The 23,842-nt window shown below is 41.3% G+C and overlaps 14 protein-coding genes across 14 annotated transcripts; 6 read left to right on the top strand and 8 right to left on the bottom strand.

The window, feature by feature from the left end:
- Window position 1: 1 nt before the first annotated feature.
- Window positions 2–3,814, top strand: OGAPHI_007039 (uncharacterized protein; the record flags this gene model as incomplete). Its single annotated transcript, XM_046208391.1, has 1 exon — window positions 2–3,814. The coding sequence occupies one exon, from the start codon at window positions 2–4 to the stop codon at window positions 3,812–3,814; it is 3,813 nt and encodes a 1,270-aa protein (XP_046058156.1).
- A 101-nt stretch (window positions 3,815–3,915) lies between these two features.
- On the bottom strand, window positions 3,916–4,545 carry OGAPHI_007038 (uncharacterized protein; the record flags this gene model as incomplete). Its single annotated transcript, XM_046208390.1, has 1 exon — window positions 3,916–4,545. The coding sequence occupies one exon, from the start codon at window positions 4,543–4,545 to the stop codon at window positions 3,916–3,918; it is 630 nt and encodes a 209-aa protein (XP_046058155.1).
- A 235-nt stretch (window positions 4,546–4,780) lies between these two features.
- OGAPHI_007037 (uncharacterized protein) lies at window positions 4,781–5,617 on the bottom strand (the record flags this gene model as incomplete). Its single annotated transcript, XM_046208389.1, has 1 exon — window positions 4,781–5,617. One exon carries the CDS (start codon window positions 5,615–5,617, stop codon window positions 4,781–4,783), a length of 837 nt encoding a protein of 278 aa, XP_046058154.1.
- OGAPHI_007036 (uncharacterized protein) lies at window positions 5,159–7,150 on the top strand (the record flags this gene model as incomplete). Its single annotated transcript, XM_046208388.1, has 2 exons — window positions 5,159–5,313; window positions 5,716–7,150. The coding sequence occupies 2 exons, from the start codon at window positions 5,159–5,161 to the stop codon at window positions 7,148–7,150; spliced, it is 1,590 nt and encodes a 529-aa protein (XP_046058153.1).
- A 315-nt stretch (window positions 7,151–7,465) lies between these two features.
- OGAPHI_007035 (uncharacterized protein) lies at window positions 7,466–8,417 on the top strand (the record flags this gene model as incomplete). The annotated part of the gene is made up of 1 exon (XM_046208387.1): window positions 7,466–8,417. A coding segment is annotated over one exon (952 nt), but the record flags the coding sequence as incomplete, so codon positions are not given.
- Window positions 8,418–8,992, top strand: OGAPHI_007034 (uncharacterized protein; the record flags this gene model as incomplete). The annotated part of the gene is made up of 1 exon (XM_046208386.1): window positions 8,418–8,992. A coding segment is annotated over one exon (575 nt), but the record flags the coding sequence as incomplete, so codon positions are not given.
- A 371-nt stretch (window positions 8,993–9,363) lies between these two features.
- On the top strand, window positions 9,364–11,193 carry OGAPHI_007033 (uncharacterized protein; the record flags this gene model as incomplete). Its single annotated transcript, XM_046208385.1, has 1 exon — window positions 9,364–11,193. One exon carries the CDS (start codon window positions 9,364–9,366, stop codon window positions 11,191–11,193), a length of 1,830 nt encoding a protein of 609 aa, XP_046058150.1.
- Window positions 11,194–11,197: 4 nt separating this feature from the next.
- OGAPHI_007032 (uncharacterized protein) lies at window positions 11,198–13,936 on the bottom strand (the record flags this gene model as incomplete). Its single annotated transcript, XM_046208384.1, has 1 exon — window positions 11,198–13,936. The coding sequence occupies one exon, from the start codon at window positions 13,934–13,936 to the stop codon at window positions 11,198–11,200; it is 2,739 nt and encodes a 912-aa protein (XP_046058149.1).
- Window positions 13,937–15,089: 1,153 nt separating this feature from the next.
- On the bottom strand, window positions 15,090–15,527 carry OGAPHI_007031 (uncharacterized protein; the record flags this gene model as incomplete). Its single annotated transcript, XM_046208383.1, has 1 exon — window positions 15,090–15,527. The coding sequence occupies one exon, from the start codon at window positions 15,525–15,527 to the stop codon at window positions 15,090–15,092; it is 438 nt and encodes a 145-aa protein (XP_046058148.1).
- OGAPHI_007030 (uncharacterized protein) lies at window positions 15,099–16,226 on the top strand (the record flags this gene model as incomplete). Its single annotated transcript, XM_046208381.1, has 1 exon — window positions 15,099–16,226. One exon carries the CDS (start codon window positions 15,099–15,101, stop codon window positions 16,224–16,226), a length of 1,128 nt encoding a protein of 375 aa, XP_046058147.1.
- Window positions 16,227–16,265: 39 nt separating this feature from the next.
- OGAPHI_007029 (uncharacterized protein) lies at window positions 16,266–17,561 on the bottom strand (the record flags this gene model as incomplete). The annotated part of the gene is made up of 1 exon (XM_046208380.1): window positions 16,266–17,561. One exon carries the CDS (start codon window positions 17,559–17,561, stop codon window positions 16,266–16,268), a length of 1,296 nt encoding a protein of 431 aa, XP_046058146.1.
- Window positions 17,562–17,630: 69 nt separating this feature from the next.
- Window positions 17,631–18,098, bottom strand: OGAPHI_007028 (uncharacterized protein; the record flags this gene model as incomplete). Its single annotated transcript, XM_046208379.1, has 1 exon — window positions 17,631–18,098. The coding sequence occupies one exon, from the start codon at window positions 18,096–18,098 to the stop codon at window positions 17,631–17,633; it is 468 nt and encodes a 155-aa protein (XP_046058145.1).
- A 22-nt stretch (window positions 18,099–18,120) lies between these two features.
- On the bottom strand, window positions 18,121–19,548 carry OGAPHI_007027 (uncharacterized protein; the record flags this gene model as incomplete). Its single annotated transcript, XM_046208378.1, has 1 exon — window positions 18,121–19,548. The coding sequence occupies one exon, from the start codon at window positions 19,546–19,548 to the stop codon at window positions 18,121–18,123; it is 1,428 nt and encodes a 475-aa protein (XP_046058144.1).
- Window positions 19,549–19,659: 111 nt separating this feature from the next.
- On the bottom strand, window positions 19,660–23,133 carry OGAPHI_007026 (uncharacterized protein; the record flags this gene model as incomplete). The annotated part of the gene is made up of 1 exon (XM_046208377.1): window positions 19,660–23,133. The coding sequence occupies one exon, from the start codon at window positions 23,131–23,133 to the stop codon at window positions 19,660–19,662; it is 3,474 nt and encodes a 1,157-aa protein (XP_046058143.1).
- Window positions 23,134–23,842: the final 709 nt, after the last annotated feature.

The raw sequence follows: 23,842 nt of genomic DNA, 5'->3' as shown, positions 1-23,842 counted from the left end.
TATGAGTGAAAAGCTTACAAGTAAAAAGTCTCAGTCAACTGTTCTGAGATCAGAACTTCAGATCAAACCATTGATACCAGAGACAATTCTCGATGTCACATCACAACGATTGTCTATCATCTCTATATTTGTGCTTATTCAAGGTTGGAAAATATATGACTTGTATCTGATCAAGAATGATGTGTTGAGGGAGTATTTGAACAATTCGGTCTCAATCAATTTTCTTCCTCCTGAGTGGAACTTCATTTTCAAGTACATGTTTCTGGACGGAGTTATTGTGTGGGCAAATTCGGTTTTAAGAATTCCTAAACTTGTTCTCAGACCTTACGCTTCTGGGCTTCTGATCATAGTGTTATACGTCATAACAATTCTGCTCACAACAAATTTCAGAATATCAATTATTCCTGTGTTCACTACCATTTTACAAGCCATTAGTCCTCAAAGAGAGCTTACGATTTCAGAAGGACTGGTTAACCGACAAACAACTTTCGATCAGTCGTCTCACTTCAGGGGTAAAAAAACTATCAGATTTCTGCCAGATTCTTCAATCAAGTTGAACCCTTTTAACAAAAACTATTGCTTGCAATCGTCACATTACAGCAAAATCAAAGTTCCTGTTAAATTCAATTCTTCAGGCGAGCTTGACTTTCTTCAGATTTCTCACACCGACTTGGACAATCAAAAGACCATTTTGAACTATACGAGAAAGGAGCTGAAAAAGTTTCTTGTGTCTGATTATTCTCTGTCCCAAAAGTGGGACATAAATTACATTGACGATAGAGTGACTTACTTGGAACTTGAACTTGACAAGCCGGGTTACTATCGAATTCAGGAAGCTCACGACATTAAATCCAAAAACATTCGAGTTTATAAGTCCGACTTCATTCTTCCAAGATGCCCTGAAGCTCACTTTGAGAATCCAGAACCACTGAAAAACCTGTGTGTTGATGATGAGTTTGATCAACTTTCTATCATGGTAAATGGTGTTCCTCCTTTGACTCTCGTGTACGAGGAGGAGGTCAACGGTGAGCTATCGCATCTCCCAAACTCAATCATCGTTCCCGAAGACCAGACATTTAGTTCCCCCCTTCTCTCAAAAGACTTTTACACGGGAAAGAGCGTCATCAAATCAGATTTCAAACAAAAGGATCTCACGAATATTGAGTGGGCAAAATCAAGACTCATTAAAGTTCCTCTGGCCAGCCGGAAAATAGAAAAGTCCGGTGACATAATATACACCATTGATAGCATAATTGACGGCTTTGGTAACACAGTGAAATATTCACCAAATCCTAGCGATACCAATCATTTTTACAAAGTCAAGTCACATCCAATACTACTGATCAATTTTGTGGATACGAAACCAGGAACGCCAATTCTTATCGACGAAGAGAAATTCTTGGAGATCAGACCTAGCTTGGCTTCAGATATACATGCAGAGGGTCCCTTTTCAATTGACGTTAAATTCATTCCATTGGACGGCGAAAAGCATTCGGGTGTCATGACCCGGGTTTTTGATTTTAAGAAACCGGCTAGGATATCTGTAAAAGAGCCTGGAAACTACATTTTGGAATCTGCTAGCTCAAGATACTGTCCATGTAAGATCGGAACATCAACAATCAGTGTCACGCAAGCAAAATACCCATGGATGGATGTTCTCGCTACTCCGATCGTTGATAATTGTGTTGGAACAACAGGTTTTAAGTTTGCCTTTGAATTTATAGGGACAGGTCCCTTTGAAGTTGACTATAAAGTTTCCAAGCTTGATCCATCAAACGAAAAGAAGGTGATCGCAACCAAGGGTGCAAAAGTATTGCGCTCAGAAACCTCTACCTTTGAGTTTGATTACAAACCACCTACCGAAGGTAGTTATGCCATAGAGTTTGTTTCTTTGAGCGATGCCCATTACAAGCGGAAAGTCAAGTTTGATCGCAACAAATACCGCTATGTTACTTATTTTGAGCAGCGGCCCAAGGCGTATTTTTCAGAGAACTCAAAGATTACCCAAATTAGTGTCTGTCATGCTGAGGGAGCTTCCATCGATTTGAGACTAGATGGTAAGCCTCCCTATCAAATTGCGTACGATTTGGTTTACCCAGATTACAAGATAGAGAGATTTGAGGTGTCAGATATTGTCGATCATCATTACAAGATAGAAACAAGTGATTTACTTCTAGGTGGTGAATATAAATTACTGCTTCGGAATGTCACTGATGCTTCACACTGTGGTATGGAATTCAAGGGCCAAGAAGCTCGCATTAATGTGCGTCCAAGTTCTCCACAGCTCAGTTTCACAAAGAGTGATTCGTACAAATTTGTTCAAGGCAGAACACTCACGGTCCCACTGAAGGCAGATTTCCACTCGGGAACAGACCTCACTTACCAATTTTTGTCTTTCGATGGGACTACACAGGAAACCAGATCCCTTCATAACTTTAGCCCTTCAGATGGGTTTCCTATAAAAGAGGAAGGAAAGTACCGATTGCTTGAGTTTTCTGCTGAAGGATGCAGAGGCGTTATTTCTGACGATCATGAAATCAGTGCAACATATCTTTCAAAGCCCCGACTAGAGCTCATAAGCAAAAGTGACCAATCTTCTTCAACTGTTTTATGCCAACGGAGTTCTGGTTCAATTGATTTAAAGGCTCTAGGAGAACCTCCGTTCATCATCGAATATTCCATTAGGTATCCAAGTGGTACCTTAGAAGAGAAAACAGAACAGGTCTCCAACAAATTTTTCTCCATCCAGCTCAAAACTGCTGAAAGTGGTATTTATGAATACACAATTAGGGGGGTGTACGACTCTGTTTACACCAGTGAGATATTGGACTCTCTACGGAAAGATAAAGAATATCACTTTGATGAATTTAAGATCCAGCACACTATATCATCTTTACCATCAGCTTACTTTGTGGATAATGGAGCCACATATCAGACATGTGTTTCTTCCCTAGGTAAGTTATCGTCACTCGAAGCAATCCCTCTGAGATTGTCTGGAAAGGCTCCCTACAATTTGAAACTTGGAATCTACAACGAACAGGAGGGTTTCAAGACACTAACGCTGACCGGAATTGAGACTGAAAAACTGGAGCTGCTTAATGTTTACGAGCATCTTAAGATAGGGTCGTATTCTCTTTCGATCCTTGAAATAGTCGACTCCAATGGTTGTTTCAGCAATGATTTTGAAAAAGAGCATGTCACAGTCCAAGTGTATGATGTTCCTAAAATTCGCCACCTCAATGATGATGTCACTCAAACTGAGGAGGATTCGCTGAGACAATCAAATGAATTGAGTCACTACTGCGTTGGTGATCACATCAATTACATGCTTACAGGTCTTCCACCATTTACTCTATACTATGAATTCGGTGGGAGAAGACAAAAGGTCAATGTGGAGTCCAACTACTTCAAAAGAAGAGCTTCCAGTGAAGGTGAATTGACTATTCTTGCACTCTCCGATTCCTCGTCTAAGAATTGCCTCGTTAATTTCACTTCGGAACTTGATGACAGTTTGAGGCCAGATCTTATGGCCAAGGTTTACGATTTACCCTCAGTCGAAATCTCGCAAGGTGATTCCCTAGAGGAGGACATCCAAGAGGGTGATAAGGTCGAGATCATTTTTACTTTCACAGGCACTCCACCGTTCAGATTGACATATATTCGTACGGATTTGGCGGAGCCGACTCGCATCGTGGAGACGGAAGTCATAGAAAACATTGTGGATCATGAGTATAGAATGTGGGCGCGTTTGGAAGGTATCTATGAAGCGGTTGAGCTTCAGGATGCGTACTGCATTGCCAGAAATCATAAATAATTAAATGTACTACTATTATGAAGAACTGATGGCAATACAATACCCATCATTCCTCCGATATACAAATGAGTGACTATATACAATATGCGTCCTTGAGTGTTTCATTTCTTCTTTTTCATCGACTCTTTACCTGTTCTTTTCCTTCCTTTGTTGTTCTTGCTAATTTCAGATCTTTTCGTATACTTATCTCCAACATCCTCCTCAGAATTGAAACTTGTGTTCGAGAATTCATACTTAGATTTGTTGACATCCTCGGCTCCTGTATGCGCCTTTGAAATTGAAGAATACTCTTCCAATGCGTTCCCGAAAAATTGAAGACTCTCTTCAACGTCCAAGTATAAAACCGTTTGTCGTTTCTTCGTGGGCGGTCTCAAAGGTAAAGTGAGCGGTTTGTATCCTTGAAAGAATGTATCCAATAATATTTCCTCCGGATTCAACGCTTCTGTACTGGGGACCTTGGCAAGAGAGCTAAAGCCTTTCCGTATTTTTTTAGAGGAGGGCAAATTAGTTTTGTTATTCTCCCTTTCATCTCTCGAGTCTTTTGCGTCAGTATCGGTCTTCATGGTCTGCACCTGCTTCTTCTGCTCAAGAACGCTCATTTTCTTTTTGTTTGCGGTGCGACCCGGTGTCTGTGAAGATTGGTATCTGTAGAATGATGCTGCTTTGTGACCATTTGCCCACCACCTATTGGTAGGGTTTGTTGATCTTGTAACGAATCTTAATATGCTCATCTCCGAAGGAACCCAATATATGAGGATTTCTCTTTTTTGAAAGATCTTTATCCCCGTGTTGTCAAAAAGAGAGTTCACGTTTCTTGTACGATTGGGAACCAAAATATATTTTGTTAATTTTTTCTTCCGGGTAATAAAAATAAACTCAACTGTTGGAATGACGTTTATCTACCTCTGAAGGCCCATCGTGGAACACAAAAGCGTCATTACCACATTACAATCGCTCGTTGTTCTATTAAATGTCTATATCGTTTACTGAATGGTTTTTAAATCTCCTTGTAGCTCTGTCCGTACTACGGATCATTAAGCGATTTCCTATAATCTCAAAATCAATATCGTCAATATCGCTCTTGATTCTGAGCTTGAAATATGTCCTCTCTTTACTTATCACTTTCAAGCCGCCAATCAGCTCTTTAGTTGTGTATGTTGGCTCGATGTTTATCGTATCAGTTTTCCAATTTTGTTTTCGAGGCACGATTAGCACAAAATTATGCTGTGAATCCCACAGAACAATCCCTTTCAAACCTATGTTATCAATACACGAACTCTGGGTCACTTCTAGCTCGGCCCCTATCAACTCACTGCTCGTGATTTTGCTAGTAATTGTCGGAATATGATTACTTGTACCAATCAGTTCTCGTGCATATTCATTCCAGAGCCGGTTCATCTCAATATAGTCCTCGTACAGGATCAAATCTTTGCACATTTTGAGCTTGCTGATGTCTTCAATGTTTCTGAGCAGTTGGGGATCTCGTCTCAATCTGTTCTGTAATTTTTTGGCTAGTTTGTTCTGATATCGTAAACTGTCTTTGACAAAAGACTTGAACTCATTCTTCGTTTTCCTCGACGATGGTTTGCGATCGTCTCTGAAAGAAACGATCGAACCCAATAATGACTTCTTTGTATTTTTGTTAGTACTGCGCGATCCGTCTGTAGGCTTTAAACTTAGGTAGCTTTTTTGGCTTCCTGTAACAGAGTAACGCGTGTCCAAAAGCTCAGAAATCTGTTTGTCATCACAAAACTTTGAACTTCTGGACAAAAGAAGGCGTTCGACGGTGTTCTTCCTGTCCATAAACTATAATGATCAAATAAATATTTTTTTCTTCGTTTCCGAAATCGAATTATAATGCGACGGGTATTTTCTGGTAGATCCCCTCTAAACCGGCACAGAAGGCTTTACTCTTTTTCTCCCTTTGATGAATATTTGGATCCTCTAGATCAAGAGATTGAACCGAAGCAGAATCACACCACAAATTCCACGAATGACTACGATCCCCTTAACTTATCAGACATCAAAATTATTGGCAAAGAGGACCCCCACCAAGGTTTTCACCCGAATGTTCTTCCCAATACTGATTTCTCAGCGATGTATCATCCCGATAATCAATTTCGGCCTGTGACTTTGAGTACAGAGGAATATGTCAAGAGATTTAGTCGATCGGTTTCTCGAGACTTATTTGACATGGAAAAATTCACCCGTTTTAGAACCTTCATGACCACAGCACCTGACAATCGCCCCACAAATCTAAGGCTTGAATCCATTGCGAAGACTTCTGGACCATTGACTGTCATTAGTGAGTTTAATAATCCAAGAGTGAATCTGGCTATCGAGAAATATCTCTATGACCAGATGCCCGACCCTTCTATTCATAAGAGCTCAGCAAGGCTAACGCTTTATAAAAATTCTCCATGTGTGGTCATAGGGAAGAATCAAAATCCATTCAAGGAGATAAATCTAAGAAAAGCGGGAATCCACAGTATCCCTATCTTGAGACGATACAGTGGAGGGGGCACAGTTGTGCACGATTTAGGGAACTTCAATTTTTCTTATACAACGAGTAAACAGTCTTTTAATAGGACAAAGTTCTCTGACGTCATGAACCGCAAAATAAATCAATTGATTGGGCTGGACTCCGATCTTCCAACGCCTAATTTTCCTTTGGGTACGAACGAGAAAGGAGACATTATCAATCAGCAAAATCAGAAAAAGATCAGTGGCTCTGCATATCATATATCCAGAGGAAAATCTTTACATCACGGAACAATGTTGTTAAACTCTGACCTGGAAATGTTGGCTTCCTTGCTAAAATTAAGCCAGAAGAGGAAAGATTGTATTATAGATAAAAGTACAGACTCGATCCCAAGTTCAGTTGAAAACTTACACCTGCATGAATTATTATTTCAACAATGTGCAATAGATGCCTTTACGGAGCTACACGGATCGCAAAATGATTTTGATCTGACTGTTTTCGATAATTCAACGATCTTGAATGGAAGCCAAATTCTGAAATTGAATGAAATAAACGAACTTCCGAAAGAGGTATTTCGGATTGCTAAAGAGCTTCATTCGTGGGATTGGACATTCGGTAGAACTCCAAAGTTCCAATTTGTCATTGATGAAGACGATTTGAAATGCAGTTTGACAGTTGAAAAAGGGATAATTACCCAAGTTCAGTCGTCAACACCGAATCTGAACTGTCTTACTAATATCCCATTTAATAATAAAGAAATCTCCAAGGTTTTAGATGGTCCACTTCGAGACATTGTTGCTTGGTACATCGATTACAATATCAATTATACCGAGTTGGGTTTGATTGCAGATTGAAATAATGGGGTCCCTGCAAAAAGGAGAAATACATTCCGCTATCACAAGAGCTACTAATTAGAAGACATCCATTGGATAATGTCACTACCAAGACCGTACTCGCTAACAAAATAGTGATTGGACGACTACATCTCCGAGGCGACAGAGGTCAATAGTCTAAGCATCCTTACACGGACTAAGTTTGATCGATCATACATACAATCAGCGCCAAATTAGTAAAATCTGTAGATCTCTTTATTTACAATTAATATTTTCTAGCGCATACCTGAGATGCTGAACTTTTCCTCTTCATAGCAATATAGTTCACTTACAATTATGAAGGGTATCGTTTCTTTATCGACATTGATCGCCGTAGTGGGGGGTTATGTTGTGAAAACAAAAGAGGATTTTGAATATTCCCCACAATTGCAGGATTATTTAAGTAAAAGACATTACAAGCGTTTATATGACGATCTCAACGCAACATCCAAACGAGTGTTTGATTACGACAATGAAAAAGTTTACGGGGTCAATCTTGGTGGCTGGGTGGTTACAGAGCCGTATATAAGCCCAAGTTTGTATTGGAACGCATCAACTGATGGAACAGAAGCTACGGTTCCAATTGATGAATACCATTATTGCAAGACTTTGGGGACAGAGGAATGCTACACCAGACTCAAAGATCACTGGGATACATGGATTGTCGAAGATGACTTCAAGAAAATCAAAAGCTGGGGATTCAATACGGTCCGGTTCCCAATTGGGTATTGGGCCTTTGCTCATTTAAGCACAGATCCTTATTGCTTCGGGCAAGAAGAATATCTGGAGAAAGCTATAGAGTGGTGTAGAAACCAAGGACTCTATATCTGGATTGATTTACATGGTGTCCCTGGCTCTCAAAACGGGTTTGATAATTCGGGTCTCAGAGATCATGTTAACTGGCAGCATCATCAAGCTTACATTGATCTATCGCTTGAGATCCTTCAATACATTATGGCCAAGTATGGAGGAAATGAATACGAAGATGTTGTTTCGGCGATTCAAGTGCTTAATGAACCGCTGGGACCAAGATTGAATATGAATCAATTGGAAGAATTTTATTTAAACAGCTACACGCAGATGAAATACTTAAAGAACGACATATCCCTCGCATACCATGATGCGTTCATGGCCCCAGGGTACTGGGATTCCAGAATGACTGGCAAGGTGAGCCATACCACTAATTTGACATTATACCCGAATACGGGGAATCTAACAGGATATACTAACTCATCAAATTATCAGGGAGATTTTACGAATATCGTGATCGACCACCATAGATACGAGGTTTTTGATTTGGGGCAGCTATCGCAGTCAGTGGAAGAGCATATTGCTTCTTTGAAGACTTACACATCTGCTATCACTAGTGAGAAGATTCCTAAATTGGTTGGTGAATGGGCTGCTGCCATCACAGATTGTGCTTTTTGGCTCAATGGTGTTGGTAGAGGAGCGAGATATAATGGAACATACCAAAGTTCTACAAACCTGGGTGATTGTTCCTACGCGAACGATTTTTCAGAATGGACAGGAAAGAGAAAGACTGAGGTGAGAAAGCTGGTCGAGGCTCAACTAGACCTTTTCAACCAAACTAGTGGTTTTATTTTTTGGTGCTACAAAACGGAAGATGCGATTGAATGGGATCTGGAGAAACTGGTTGAGTACGATTTATTTCCTCAACCCCTGACACACAGAAAATATGCTTCCGTTTTATCGAGCGATTCGATAATGACAGTGAGTTATACCCCGAAACTGATACCCCAAATTGAAATTATTGTACTTTTACTAACCACCGTCGCATTAGGAGTGGAACTGATGATTTTATAAGATTGAACTGCTTTTCTTTGAAAGACATTATAATCAAAACATGTGCACCCTTCTACTATCAAACTCTAAATTATAGTCGTGAATTTAGTGTTAGCGAAATAAGGTACCAAATTATTCTAGGCACAACCGTGTTAGCGAGTCAGTCTCCAACTAAAGGGTATCAAAATCAGTTTTGTCAGCACTCGAAATACTCAAGTCCTGACTCCATGTCTTAAACCGTCCCCGTAGTCGATACCACTTCGCCTTCCACATATGCCAATCGAAAGAAATTCACTTTTTTTTTTCTTTGAACGATCGCGCCGCAGCTCGCTGGAATGCGCGGGTCGACTTTGAAGTACGTAACATAAATAAATAAATCAACTTTATTTCTGATGAGTTTAAACGGTCCAATGAAGACAGTGGCAGATGCGAAAGTCTCCATTGACGTTGACGAAGCGGATATGTCTGTTCTTGAGGAAAGCCTTTCTTTAACTCAAGAGTTAACCAATGCTTTGAGTGCAAAACTATACGCAGTTTCAACTAGCAACGCTTCTGCCATCAAATCAATCAACCCTTTAATGACCAAGATTAATAGACTCAAGCTTCAGCAGAAGAATTTTCAGGACACTTTCAAGCTTGTGGAAAGCATTAAAGATTATGCCCAAGATATCAGCAAATTAGACAAGTCTATTAAGACTTTTGGTTCCCTTCAATCCGCCCCTCAGATAACAAATTACTGTCAGATCATTGATAAATATCAATCCATCCAAAGTGACTTGGAAAGTAGAAAATTGAATGATTTTGAAGGCCTGAAAAAGGGGCTTGATAATTCCATCCGGGACGCTGAGGTCACTCTCAAGTTTGAATTTATCAACGGTTTGAAACTACTCAGCAAAAGATTGAAGAATAACGACAACACATATACTCAAGACGAGAATGATATAATTTCGCGCCTGAAGATCATATACGGATACATGAAGCGCAGCAGAAACAAAAACTTATTAGACACACTGATCAAAGAGAGAGCAGATTTCAATTTATCCACGCTTCGATCTCTGAATCTAGACCCGCCAGCACTAGTCAAAGATCAAACTTATTATTACGACGGTGATAAACATGACAAATACTTCATTAAGTTTGCAAAAACTTTGCAAAGTCTTCTCTATGGAGAACCACATTTCCTGTCCAAGTTCTTTGACGATTTCAATCAAGTGAATCAGCTCTTGTTTGAGGTCCTTTCCTCTTCGTTGGAGCTTTTTGTCAAGCAATTCAACAGTTTGTCGAGCTTTGTGGAAATTCACAAATCCAGCTATAATTCGATGTACTTTGAGATCGATCATGGGCTTTCTTTAGTTCTTGGTGCTTTCAAAAGATTAAGTCTTCTGATTCCTCGTCAGATAGAGGATTTAGAAGCTGTATCACTGTCGCAATGTCAATCTGTCTTTTCTGAAATGTTCAAATACATTGACCAACGCTATTCTGATATGGTGGTAGGTGAGAGCGTCAATGAAACTTTGAATAACACTTTTATGTCGCTGATATCACGGACCAACAAATTTAGCGTTTTTCATGAATATCAATTGAAGGCCATTGCCAAAATGTCCAATGGGAGCTGGCTCCCACAATCTAAACCTCCAGGATTTCAAGAGATTAAGGGGGCGTCAAGTGATCCAAGTTATCTTTTAAGTGTCTTTTATGGGGATGTCATTGAATACAACTTACTTCAATTGGAGCGGAAGTATCGATCCAAAATGAATGACGAGGATTTGGGCATTCTTCTGCTATTCAATCTTGATGGATTACAGAATCTTTTAGATAATAGTGGTCAGTTGAAGCAAGTGCTCGGGCGCAATGGCTTGCAAAGATTAGACAAATTAAAGAAGAAATCGATGGAGAAAGCCACAGTTGAATGGACAAGGATGACTACCAAACTAATGCAAGCCTCGACAAGACAGGGTGATTCTTTTAATCTAAGCCCCAAGGAGTTGGGTAAGCTGATAGACGAGTTCAACAAGACATTCGAAGAGAACTTTAAAAAGATGCAAAATAAAAAGTTACCTCCTTTCTTCAAAAAACAATTGAATCAGGATATCAACAAAATGCTTGTACCTGCATACAGGGTGTTTTACACTAACTTCACGAACGGTTCATCCAAGAGTGTTGCCAAGCACTTCAAGTACGATATCAACGGCTTACAAAATAAAATTGCTAGTTTAGGATAATATATTATTCTTCAATTGCACTCTCACTATTCCGGACACTTTGTGATCCAGCATGCTTTTCATTGGTTGAAACTTCGTCATGTAGCCCGGTTGCAGCGAGAACTGACAGCACAGGTTCCACTCCAAAACTTAAATGTCTTCCTGCATTCCTGTAGTCTGTATTATGATCCTGATAATCTGTGCCGCTGTAATCGCCGTTTCTGCTCGAAATCTTTGGAGGTCCCATTCTTCGAACAGTCCTATTGTTATGGGTTATATGAGGTTGAGAGACGTTTCCAAAAGTACTGGTAAGATCGAATGGATGCCAGCTAGCATCTGTTGCAGAGCCGTAATCAAAATTGTTTGAGACAGAAGACCCAAGCATTGCCGTAATATCCACTGAGCTACCGTTGTCTGGGGCAGACTTGAAAAGAGCACTAGGGTTTTCACCTGAATAGATATTTGTTATTTCTTTGCTCAACAAAGGTTTCCTTGTGGCAGGATCTTCAGAAATGAGAGACCCTGTAAATGAGTTGATAGATGATCTAGTAGAGTAACGACTTGGTGAATTCATATTAGAATCAATCGTGGAGCTGGTCGGCTCCAAGAAATTGGTCTCTAATTCGTTACCGGGCATTTGGCTGGAGGCAATTGGAATATTCATAGGTTTAGACGGACTTTCCGGAATGGTGTTCTCGTTCTCGAAAGCTTGGGTAAGGGTGTCATCCATTCCCTGAGATGAATTCGAATTGCCCAAGAAATGGCCTGGAATCAATGAGGAGCTGATCAGTTTGGACTTGGCCCTAAACTGTGGGTCCAGAGGTGGCGATCTTGATCTCACGCCATCCGCGCTTCGTGATGTTGACCGAGATCTGATAGGAATAATTTCCAGCTTGAAGTTTCCACCCAAGTCCGATTCTTCTTGGTCCTGTCTTTCCGTCTCTCTATCCAAACGTGATCTACGCTCTTCTCTCACTGGCTCCGTGATCTTCACGCTTTCATCATTGTTCTCTCTGCTCGTTCTCGACTTCTCCTTCACTGCCTGGTCATAAGTTGGAGGAACATCTCTTGCAGTTTCCTCAAAATTTGGAGGAGGCTCTTCATAACCCAAACCACTTGAGTTATAACTAGAATTGCGAAGCATCTGAGGAATTAGTCCAAATGATCCAGTATTCCTTAGATCCAAGCCCAAAGGTGTCATTTCTGGAGATGATAGTGGGGAAAAAGGTTTTGCCTGTGGTGATTTCAGTTCTGAAGGTGTTCTATCATCCGGTTGATACAGATTCGATTCTGTGTTAACCCTGCTCCTTGGAGAAAGAAGTAAATCAATTGATTGTCTTCCTAATTGAGGGCTCTCGGCCATCTGAGCCTCGTACGAAGGGAGCAAAGTATTTGCGTGTGCACATAAAGGTGACAATATGTGGATGGGAGAATCAATAGAAAGCTCAAAGTGTTTTCTTTTCTTTGGGTCTTCAGCAGTCGGAGCGGATCTGGATATTCTGATACAGATCTTAATCCAATGATGAGACTGAATGTCATCATAATACGTGTCAGGATGTAGTCTGTACCTATCTCCGAGTCTCTCGGGAACATATACATGGAAATCCAGCTCTTTTGCTGAAATCTCGTCTCCATCAACGGACAGTAAATTTTCTTCATCATTGGTGGCTTTGTGTTCCAAAAGAAGATACTTACGAGGAGGCTCTGTCCTGTGAACATGCTTGCTTTTGCAGTAGTACTCCAAGTGTTCTGTGAAATAAATCTTGATCCTGTGTATTTTGATCTTGTCTAGTGGACTGAGTTTGAAGATGATCGGGAGATATGAATTAAGGAGGACTTGTTTTGACGAAACCACGATTTCATAATTCAATTGGTCTTCCCAGTCTCTATTAATGACGATCGGCTCATTTTCCTCACTTGAGTCTTGAGATGGAGTTCTAACTATATTGACTGTTTTTTTTGCGGTGAGGCTTGACTTAAATGTTCCACTTCTTTCCAAATAGGCTTCTAGATTGTAGTGGACAGATCCAAAGGTGACCTGAATGGATTCTGGTGAAGATGCTGGAATAGGATGCTCGAATGAGTAAATGTAGTCACCAGGGACAAAGAGTTTTGTGTCGTCAATGCTATTAGTAGATTTGATAGGAGTCAAGTCTTGACCGTCTTGCTGTGATATTTGAGCAAACAAGTTTGGGCGGGGCGAAGACGATCGTTTTCCCTTCAACACCATTGCCAGTGGGGATGGTGAGCGAACTGGCATCATTTCGCTCAATGAATCGATCGCACTAGTAACTGGAGATATACTATTGTCGAGACTAAAATTGGATGGTTCGCAATCCAAATCATTTTTAGGAATGAATATATCGGCATTGCTTCGACTTGTCTCTGTATTCTCATATGTGTTAGTATGATGGAAAAAGGGCCAGGTGTGCTGCATCAAAGTATTTTGCTCAACATGCTCAACTCGTTTAGGTGGAATTCCTTCAGGCCAATCCGTTCGAGCGACAGCGGTCAGTTTCAGAGAGATTGACTTGATCTTCACTGGTCTTAAAATCCTCACAAACAAGCATCCCCGGAGAATAGTCGGAGGTCTGTCTTTGGTTTCTTCCTCCGAAAACCCTTCTAGGAATAGGTTTTGTTCGGCCTGTATAAGATACAGTTTCACTGAGCCTGATTCTGCAGTTGGTTGAGATGGTAATTTGATGACTGTCTCCTTAGATAGCCCCTCAACGGGAAACAGAGGAGATCTTAGTAAATCGGTCATATTCAATGATATTCTCTATGGGTTTATACGGGAAGTGCGAGAATTTCCGATAAATGATGACTGAAATCTGAAAGTTCGTATCGAGATACCCTTTCTTATTTGATATGTTTTGATTGTCAACAGATAGCACTTAGTAACTCTTTTATTTTTCAAGTATTCATGAATGCCTTGTATCGGTAATTCAAACAATCGATATAAGCGACTACTGCTGCCTGATCTTTTTTTTAGATTTTTTTGAGGAATTTGGATACGTTCGATAAGAAATTGTCATATTTCACGCGACCCGGCATTTATTTCTTTTTGCGTCTATCGACCGATTAGAAAAATAACCTTAATTGTCGATATTAGGACCAAAAGGGTTTATGGTTACCGGTTCTTAAGGTTTCAATGAACTAATGGTATCCCACAAGTAATAGTTTCAGCTCCGATTCAATTTGTGATCATTAGAATTGAGTCGGAAAGCCAGTCTACTCTCTTACGGGTCTAGCGCTTTCTTCAGCTCCATGTACCCTGGAGGTGCTTTTTTACCCCACTAAACATTATTCGCCTCCATTACTGATTAGGATAGAGTCCGAAATCTGAAGCAATTGGCAGGAACTCCAAACAAGTTTCAGAAGTGTCATATTTGGTCACTAGTTCGCTGGATGATACGAGATGTCCAACAGATAGGATATGATGGCTACCATAAGCAATTATGAGTCTTAGGAAAAACCACATGAATCTAGTTCTATGATGACTCCTGGAGGTGATTTACAGCCTTATTTATAAAGTTGATAATCATTCACGAGCGTGGCCCGACGTGGTTGTTACACAATAGTCCTGGTCAAACTGTTGGTTTCGAGACCCCAATAGATCAAGTGACATTTACAAGCAAGTTTCGAGCCCCACAAATAGAACCGTTTAGTCAACTTGGATCGAAGACGCACACAGGCTCGGACTACAAGATTTGAGTGCTAAAGTATGCAGGAAACGAATTCTCCGTTAATTTTATAACGGCGAAAATGGGGGTGCCGATCATTTTTTAGCAGACTCTCCAGAGAAAACTAGTGAAAAATTACGAAGTGGATTTAGTTACTCGTTTCGGCAAAAAGCCGCTGACTACTATCGGAGACAATATATATCTTGCTGGATAGCCAACGTGAAAGAAATCTTTTCATTGAAAATGAGTGCTGCTGTGAAATACCCTGAAGAATTCGCTGGTTTTGCTGTGCTTGACACCAAAGATTGGAACAAGCCAAAGTACATCACCTTTAAGCCAAAGAAGTTGGACGACCATGACATTGACATTGAAATTGAGTGTTGCGGCCTTTGTGGATCCGACATCATGACTGCCATGGGTGGCGAAGGTTGGGGTGAGATCAAGCTCCCACAAATTGTTGGACATGAGATCATTGGTAAGGTTGTTCACGTTGGACCAAAGGTCACTCATCACAAGGTTGGTGACAGAGTTGGTTTGGGTGCACAAGCTTTCTCTTGTTTGAGCTGCAGACGTTGTGAAGATGACAACGAACAATACTGTAACAAGTCTGTGACCACTTACGACGGAACTTACGCCGATGGCTATGTTTCTCAAGGTGGATATGCATCCCATGTGAGAGCTCACGAGCACTTCTGTTTCCCAATTCCAAAGGAGATCAAGTCAAGCGAAGCTGCATCTTTGTGTTGCGCAGGTTTGACTGTTTTCTCCCCATTAAAGAGATATATTCCAACTGATCTGCCTAAGGGAGAAACTCCTAAGGTTGCCATTTTGGGTCTGGGTGGACTTGGACACTTGGCTGTTCAAATCTCTGCAGCTCTGGGAGCTGACACCTACGTTTTCTCTAGAACTGACTCAAAGAAGGAGCATGCTCTGAAGCTTGGTGCTAAGGGTTTTGTGGCTACAGGAACTGAGAAGGACTGGGCCGAAAAGTACTATGACCAATTTGACTTGGTTCTCAACTGTGCCATCTCTCTTTCTGGAGTGAACTTGGGAGGTTTCCTTTCTATCCTGAAAGTTCAAGGAAGATTTGTGTCCGTTGGATTGCCATCCGCTGAAGAAAAGTATGATGTCGCCCCAATTACTTTCTTCTCCAACGGTTCTTCCTTGTGCTCTTCGAACCTTGGTTCCAGAAAAGAGATGCTGGAGCTCTTGGACTTGTGCGTCAAGCACGACATTCGTCCATGGGTCGAGGAAGTTCCAATCTCTGAGGAGGGATGTAACAAGGCTTTGACTAAGGCTTGGGAAGGAGACGTTAGATATAGATTTGTCTTTACTGAGTTCGACAAGGCCTTTGGTACTGGAAAGAAATGAAGAAGCCATTATATAAATTCATTGCTAACTAAGATATTCTTATTTCCAAGGAGCACGCGTGGTTGGGTGTAGTGATTGGGGACGTTTGTCTATCAACTTAGCGAGCTCCTCTTCTCTTCGTTGATACATAGAGTGCATAGCAGATTCCGCTTCACTTCTGTAATCAAGTTTTGGTGCCGTTGTCACCTCAGCTTCAGCTTCGGGAGAAGACTCAGGCAATTCTTTGCCTGAATCAGAGTCCTTCCAAGGGAACAGGATCTCACCAAAATAGAAATGCTGAACAACAGGAAATTTGGATAGTACCTCCCCATAATACATTTTGATGAGACCCTGTGCTATCTTCTCCCATGTCTTTGAGGAGCTGATATCGTAAAGAAGCGGAGAATGTTCGCTGAACTGGCCCTTTTTGACGCGTCTGACGAATGCCATGGCGTTGAAGTACAAATTCCGATGGCATTGCTGTTTGATTACTGTTGGATTCAAAGCTGCAGAGGGTGTAAGGCCCATTCTGAAATTCAACGCTTTGGTACTTTTCTGGTCAGTTCCGACGGTCTGAAAGTCAACCAGCTGGTATGATCCAATGATATATATCAAATGGAAGTGATCGTCTAAGCCCCAAACACCATGAGATCCAGCAGGTTCTAAAGTGTACGTCAAAATCATTCGTTTGACCAGGTCGTAATATTTGCCGAAAATGGTCAGCAACTCCTGACCACTGATGACCTCTTGGTCCAAAATGTCGCACATCAAAAGACTTGAGATGAATGCCATAAACGAGAGTTCATGTCCGGTACCATAGTCCAATCTCTCACGAGACCCAAAGGACCCCAGGATATAATATTTAGCCTCTCTCACAAATCCTCGATATTGGTCTTCAAACTTGAACTTGCATTTTGGCTTCAAATGCTGATCAATAAAACCCTCGACAGACTTATTCAATTTATCATGCCAATCCCTACAGGCCATATTTCCGTATCTTCTTGGTCCAGGAAAAGGGGGCGTTTGATCAACGAGTTTGTTCAGCTCAGCAATGAAATCAATTACATGTTGGACGCTTGTTGAGAGGATGTTAGGGTCGAAATCGGAGGAAGGAGGCGGTAGGTCCAATAGCGCGGACCTTGATGCCTCCTTCGACTCGATTAACGAACGGTCGAGAACTCCTTCTGGTATATTTTTTAAACTCACTCTCTGGCAAATCAATAGTAGTGTTGATTTGATACGATCAATGGCAACCGAGTGAAGAAAATTCTTCACGTCACCAGAGCAATAGATCTTCTTTGATGGAGATGACCAATGCAAAGTGTCATCATCTAATGGTATTCTGGGCAAAGACATTTATTGTCCAATATAGTTATCGAAATACTAGGTAGTTTTTTTTTAGGATCTACACACTGTGGTATTTCTTCAGGGTGTTCTCAATTTGTAGTAGCTGCCCGAGAAATACCATTTGTTGAATACATGAACCACCGCCAGATTCAAAACAAGCGGGAACATTATGTGGGGCATTATTTTGGCAGTTTGATCGTCGATGCTGAAGCCATATTTGTAATACAACACGCCTAGAATGAATGCACAGTGAATAATGAAGAATAAGGGCGAAGCAATTCTAACCAAAGTGAACCCAATCATTGCTTCCCAATGAGACTCGTCAAAAACTTCGTTCTCATAATAAAGGTCTTCCATCCCAAAATACTTGGACGAAGACTTGCGCTGCTCGTCGGATTTAGGTTCAGGGCCTTTGGACTTACCAGCAATTATCAACTCATCAGGTGTCTCGATTATCTCCTCGTATAACACTCTTGGACGATTAGAAGAATATCTTCCTCGTTTGTTGTTGGTTATTATCGGTTTCAGGTCTGCAAAATCGGCCATCGATATATTTATTTTCTTATCTTTAATTTTCATGCACTAGTGCTGCCGACTGCCAACCACCAGCAGCGATAGCTAAAACTTGACCTTCAATTGGAACTCGAATGGGGTGCTCGACAACAATATCAGCACCATCCTCACGCACGCCTTCTCTCGAAAGTGCATCCGTTAGTTTCCCTAGTCCAAGGCACCCATTTTTGTGTGACTCTCGTCCCCAAGAGTAAAGCTCTCCTTTTTTGTTCAAAGCAAGGTAATGGTAATCTCCAACGGCTATTGATATCACAGAGTTGTGCTGTAGTTCTTTGTAGATTTTAGGATGATCGGACTGCCTATTTCCAAACAACACTTGGTCGTCGTTCGTTATAGCACTGAATTGGTCGAACGAACCGCTCAGCCGCACGAACCGGGGTCTTTTGCCAACTTGTTGAGAATGGCGATCCACATATTCTTGAAACTCTTTCAACAGCTTTCCGCTTCCGATCCTTGAGCCAAAATCTCCCGATAGCTTGACCTTGTAAAGGTCCCCATTGTCCGTCAAGTAGATCAGAAAACTATCCAGAACAATGTAATCGAGAATGGTACTTGTCCCATCAATAACACTCACTGTTGCACGAACCGGACCATATTCACCGTCTACTTGCTTCAAGTTCTCGCGTCGGTTCCAGACGACAATTCCCACGTTGTGAACCAAACATGTGCTGAAAGACCATCCTGCCCTAATCATCAGAATTTCGTTGGTGATCTTATTGTTGTCGTCAAAATAGAGAGCAAGCTCCACCCCCTTTTTCAAACGTCCCATGCTGTCCCAAGTAAATAGTCTTTGGTTGTGAGTGTCGAACCCAATGAAGTGCGACCTTCCACAACCGATTTGGTTGATCTTCACCCCCGGAGGAACTTCTGCTTTGTTGACACATCTTCCTGGCTGATAGGTAGAAGGACTTTCTCGCGCAAAATGATAGTCCCTTGATGAAGGACCAGGTTGCGATAAGCCTGTCATACCATGCCAATTGCGCCCGGTAAAATATAGATCGCCTCCGGTGGTCAAAACACAAAACGTATAGCCTCCAGCGGCAACATCTGCAATCCTCTTCTTGCCGAACTCCAATTCAACAGGCTTAATCAATCTTCGGTTATGATCTCGTTCCAAAACTTCTATAGATTGATCTCCGGGTGCGAAAAACCAGCCCAAACGACTATTTCCATTGTTTCCAAAAGTAAGAAGCTTACAGTCCTTTCTTATCTTGTACAGTTGAGGCCATTTGTAGTAAATGCTGAAGGGAACATTGTCATCTTTGAACGCCTTTTTGAACATCTCCTGCCAAACAATCGATTGGTTCAAAGACAAATACAAATCTTTGCATGTCAAGAAAAGAGATTGTATATCAACCTCATCAAGATATGGTACTATATGAAAACAGATGATATCCTCATTCAGATCCAAAAAAGAAACCATGATTATATTTAAGAACTGGTCTTCTCCACAATTTTAATCCAAACTTTATTGATATTTATGTAATCAGGTCGTAATATCATTAAATCGTTATAGTATAGTGATGCATATATATCAAACAAAATCGTCTCGACTTTCGAGGAAAACCCGGAGATGAAACAAAACATCTCCAAGACTCTTAAAGCTGACAAATTTGAATGTTTTGTCGTAAACAAAGTTGAAAATAAATGATCCAATCTTCAAAAATCTAAATGGTAGCTTGAAATCAATCAGCTCTCCAACTATCAAATCTTTCTCCCGCAGCACCTCCAGATCGTCCTTCAGAATAGAGTTCAGGTTCTTCTCCTGTTGGCTATAATGAAGTCTGTCTCTGTTGATGATATTTGAGATAGTGAGACTGGAAAAATCGCTGTCTAAATCGTGATAATCGTAATTGATTTTTAAAATGTATTCCAAGTTCAAGTATATTTTGAACAGTTTGAGATAATGCTTAAATATTATCTCATCCACTTCAAAATAACTACCAGAGGAAGCATTTTGGGTGGATGATCGATACTCAAACTTTTGTAACAAACTTGAGGAACCCATATTGCTGTATCTCATCTTCATTTTGAAAACACTCTCGAAATTTAGTAAGAACTTGACCACGATTAGGAACACATCAAGCAACAGTTGTGAGTCAATAGACAATTTGGATAAGAAATTCAGGTCGGCCAAACCAAGTTCAGGATCATAAATCTCCTGGAAATGTTGCCCCAATTGAATTTGGGAATCCTCATGTTGTCTGAAAAACACTGTCTTGAGAATATCGGTACAATTATCAAGCACCTTGGATAGCTCTTTCTGATAAAACGGGTCTTTCAACTGCTCGTTGTTAAAGACAAAACAAGTTTCAAAAAGGTTATTAACGTCATTGAATCCCCTTAACCAAACATTCTCTTTCAGTGTGTTCATTTTCAGGATAGGCGAGAGCTTGAAGTTCAAGTAATTATTGAGAAGAAGACTGTCCATAAGTATGACACTTTCTCTATGGTAAAGTCCACACGATCTCAGCATTGTAGACCAATTCTCTCCCACTTTGGCCAAGTTTTGCTCATCGGAGCCAAGCAGAGACATAAAATTTGAAACGTTTCCAACCTCAGGCATGGTAGCAAGCAAATTCTTCAAGTAAGCAAGCTGATGTAACCCATTCTGTAAACACACCAGTCCGTACTCGCTCACGTGGTTATCAGAAAAGAAGTTGGATTTTCCAAAAGCTCCAGTTCTAGGATCCAGCTGCTGAAATGGTAGAATAACCAATTCTTTCAAGACCAGATGGAAATCCTTTGGGTTATAATCAAAGCTTTCAATAAGGTTTCTGAACTCTGAGGGATTAGTGCATTCCCATAAAAAGGTAGAGGCCGGCAAATCGATCTTCAGGTCGTCAATTTTCATAGAGGGAGCGATGTTGTAAAGCGTTGATAGCAAAGAAGAGATATGGAAAATTGTATGAACAGTTCTAACGGTCGACTCATGTTGTATGTATCTTTCGAGATATGCCTCATTGATTTCAACATCGTTTGGTAGGTCGGCTTTTATGCAATTGAGTCCGGATGACTTCACAAGTGAGCAAAGAGCGCTGACCTGTCTGATGATGACATTCAAACTGATTTCGTCATCGGCGAATAGTCCATAGATGACAGATAGAGTCAAAGATTGAATGAGCCATAACGGAGACGAGTTATTGACTTGCTTGCGGTTGTCACCATCTTGTCTTATGAGCTTCTTTCTTGTTTCCAAATAAACGTGAATGCAACGTCTTGATGCTTCGTATAAGTTGGCTGCGTCACTCTTCTTATTGGAAACAATGGCTCCGATGGTTGCAATCAACAAAGGAAGACAAACCAATGAAACTCTTGTATTATCGGAACTGTTCTCATCCCAAACAATGTCTTCCTCGAGAGAGCTCAATGTGGACTTCATGAGAGAATACTCATTGAGCATCGAATGATGAATGAATGGGTGATGGTTCAAAAACTTATTCTTGAACTCACTGGCAAAAAAGTTGAGCTTCTCGTTTTCCGGAAGTGTTGGTGATGGGACTCCAAAAAACGGGTACTTGGACAGCGAGTGATGGATGTAGTTTCTGATATTTGAGGTGAACAAGTTCACCCTGGAGCACTTTTCAAATTTGCTTTTGGAGAAAACAAACTCGGATTTGTGATCCGTACTTTGGTTCGAAGATGATCTAGAGACTTTTTCATAGTAATCGGAGTTCAAGCCTTGTTTAGGACTCGCTTGTCTAGAGTTGGCGAATAGCGTGTTGTCCAGGAGGACAGGCGAAATGGTTGCGTTTGATGAGACAGAGGAATGGCTGATGGTGTTCTGGTCGCTATTTCCATAGAACGAGTATCCTTGCGGCACGTCGAAAGTTTTAGAAACATTAAGATCTGCGATTGCTTCTAAGTCGTTGATGTTTTGGTTGAACAGGGTTTCCTGCCATTGATCTACCTTCTCATTTGCTGGTTGTGTAACCAGACTGGAATCTGTGTCTGGGCTTTCCTGCATCAGTGGTGAGACATGTGCTTTGAACGGATGGACGGCCTGTTTGTTAGATGCTGATACCCCTGACATCAATTGCTCTTCGATTCCTGGTTGATTAGGGTCTCTGTTTTGGTAATTGTTGTGAGCAAATAGAGAGCCAACTTGTTTGTAAGGTAAGTCATAAAAAGAATACCCAGCCAGATCTTCGCCAGAGGCATGAGAACTCATTCTCACATCTGTTGTAGAAGGGACTGTTTCAGTGGATTGTTGAAAAGGAGCTATTCCATTCTGGTGATCCATCAAGTCAAGATTTGGCAATGAGTTTAGCCACTGCTCGGCGTCGTCATCAAATGGAAGCAACTGAGGTGTGGAGAATTCGACCGCTTCTGCAGCGTATGGCTCTGGAGTAGGCATGGCATAGTTCGAGCCACTGAGAGCAGAAAACGATGCTCTTCTATTGACGGGGAACTCGAGTTTATAATCGAATGTTTTCAAAGTTGGAACTGTGAACTCGTCGCGCACCTCGGAATCGGCTCGAAGTTTTGTCTCTAGCGCAGGTGAAGGTCCGCTGGAATGTTTACGCAAGGCAGATGATGTAGGCTTATTGACAGAGCTGCCACTCTCGAATCCCGCAACGGACCTCCGCTTTGACCTACGTGTCCCAACTCTTGTTGACGGCACGTCGACAGGACTATCGCCCTCGCTGTGATCAGAGCTTTCCTTGGGGGACGATGCCTTGGTAGACCGTCTTCTTAGACGAGGAACAACTTCGGCCGCACCAGCATGTAATTTTGTCGAGTGTCGTAATAAAAGGTCTCTTCTGCTAAATTTCCGAGAACATATGGTGCATGCAAATGGTTTCTCTTTGGTGTGTGATCTCTCGTGTCTTTTCAAATGCTCCTGTCTCGCAAAGGCCCTTGTGCAAATGTTGCAGACATATAACCGAGGCTTACCGGAAGGAGTAGTACCATTAAGCGTTAGTTCTGCTGGAACCGCCTTCTGGTCAACGTTCACCCCCTCGGAGCCCCGTGACCGGGTCTTGACAGAGCCAAACACTGGAGGCATTTGAAAAGTTTTGCTGTTATTCATAGTAGTGCAAATCATTCAAGTAAAAAGTATTGAATATATAATTCTCAATTGTTTCAACTAGTGGTTCATTCCAAACACGAGGTTAAATGTGTATTGCATAAAAAAGTAAAAAGAGGGACACCCTCTAATTATATATAAACCCTACTGTCATTTCTCGGTACTGCCCATCTTACATCCCTACAGCCAGCTTTACATGCGTGATATGGGTCATGGCCAATTTGCCGCTTTGCTGACCCTTCAAAAGAGCCGAATATATGCATTGTTGCTATGTTGGGTAAAGTTTACCCCACATTTTGTTTTCGGAACTTGTCGGACTCCTGTGAAAAAAAAAAAGAATCTTAGCAATAAAGTGGGGCGGCCCGGTTATGTCATAGCACCCTTACACCATCCAGATCGTGTCTTGCCTCGTGAAAAAAAAAAACACGATTTTGGTGTGGATTGAATCGGATTCAAGATGGCACAACTTGCACAAAGGCAAAAAAACGGACTTCGTTACGACCCCGAAGACCAAATCGATGTCGTTCAGTTAGCAAAGACTCTCTTGTTTTTGATCATATGCACCGCAGGCGTCATTTATTTTCTATTTGAACTCTATGCGTTGTTAGAAAGTCTCTTTTTTGCGTCAACAAGTCAGATCTTGATCGACTCCGGGGTTTTAGCAATCAAGGTTGTCGGTTCGTATTAC

Source organism: Ogataea philodendri (assembly GCF_020536065.1).
Source record: "Ogataea philodendri strain CBS6075 chromosome Unknown scaffold8, whole genome shotgun sequence".
Taxonomy (NCBI): domain Eukaryota; kingdom Fungi; phylum Ascomycota; class Pichiomycetes; order Pichiales; family Pichiaceae; genus Ogataea; species Ogataea philodendri.
This window is presented reverse-complemented; position numbering and strand designations above follow the sequence as displayed.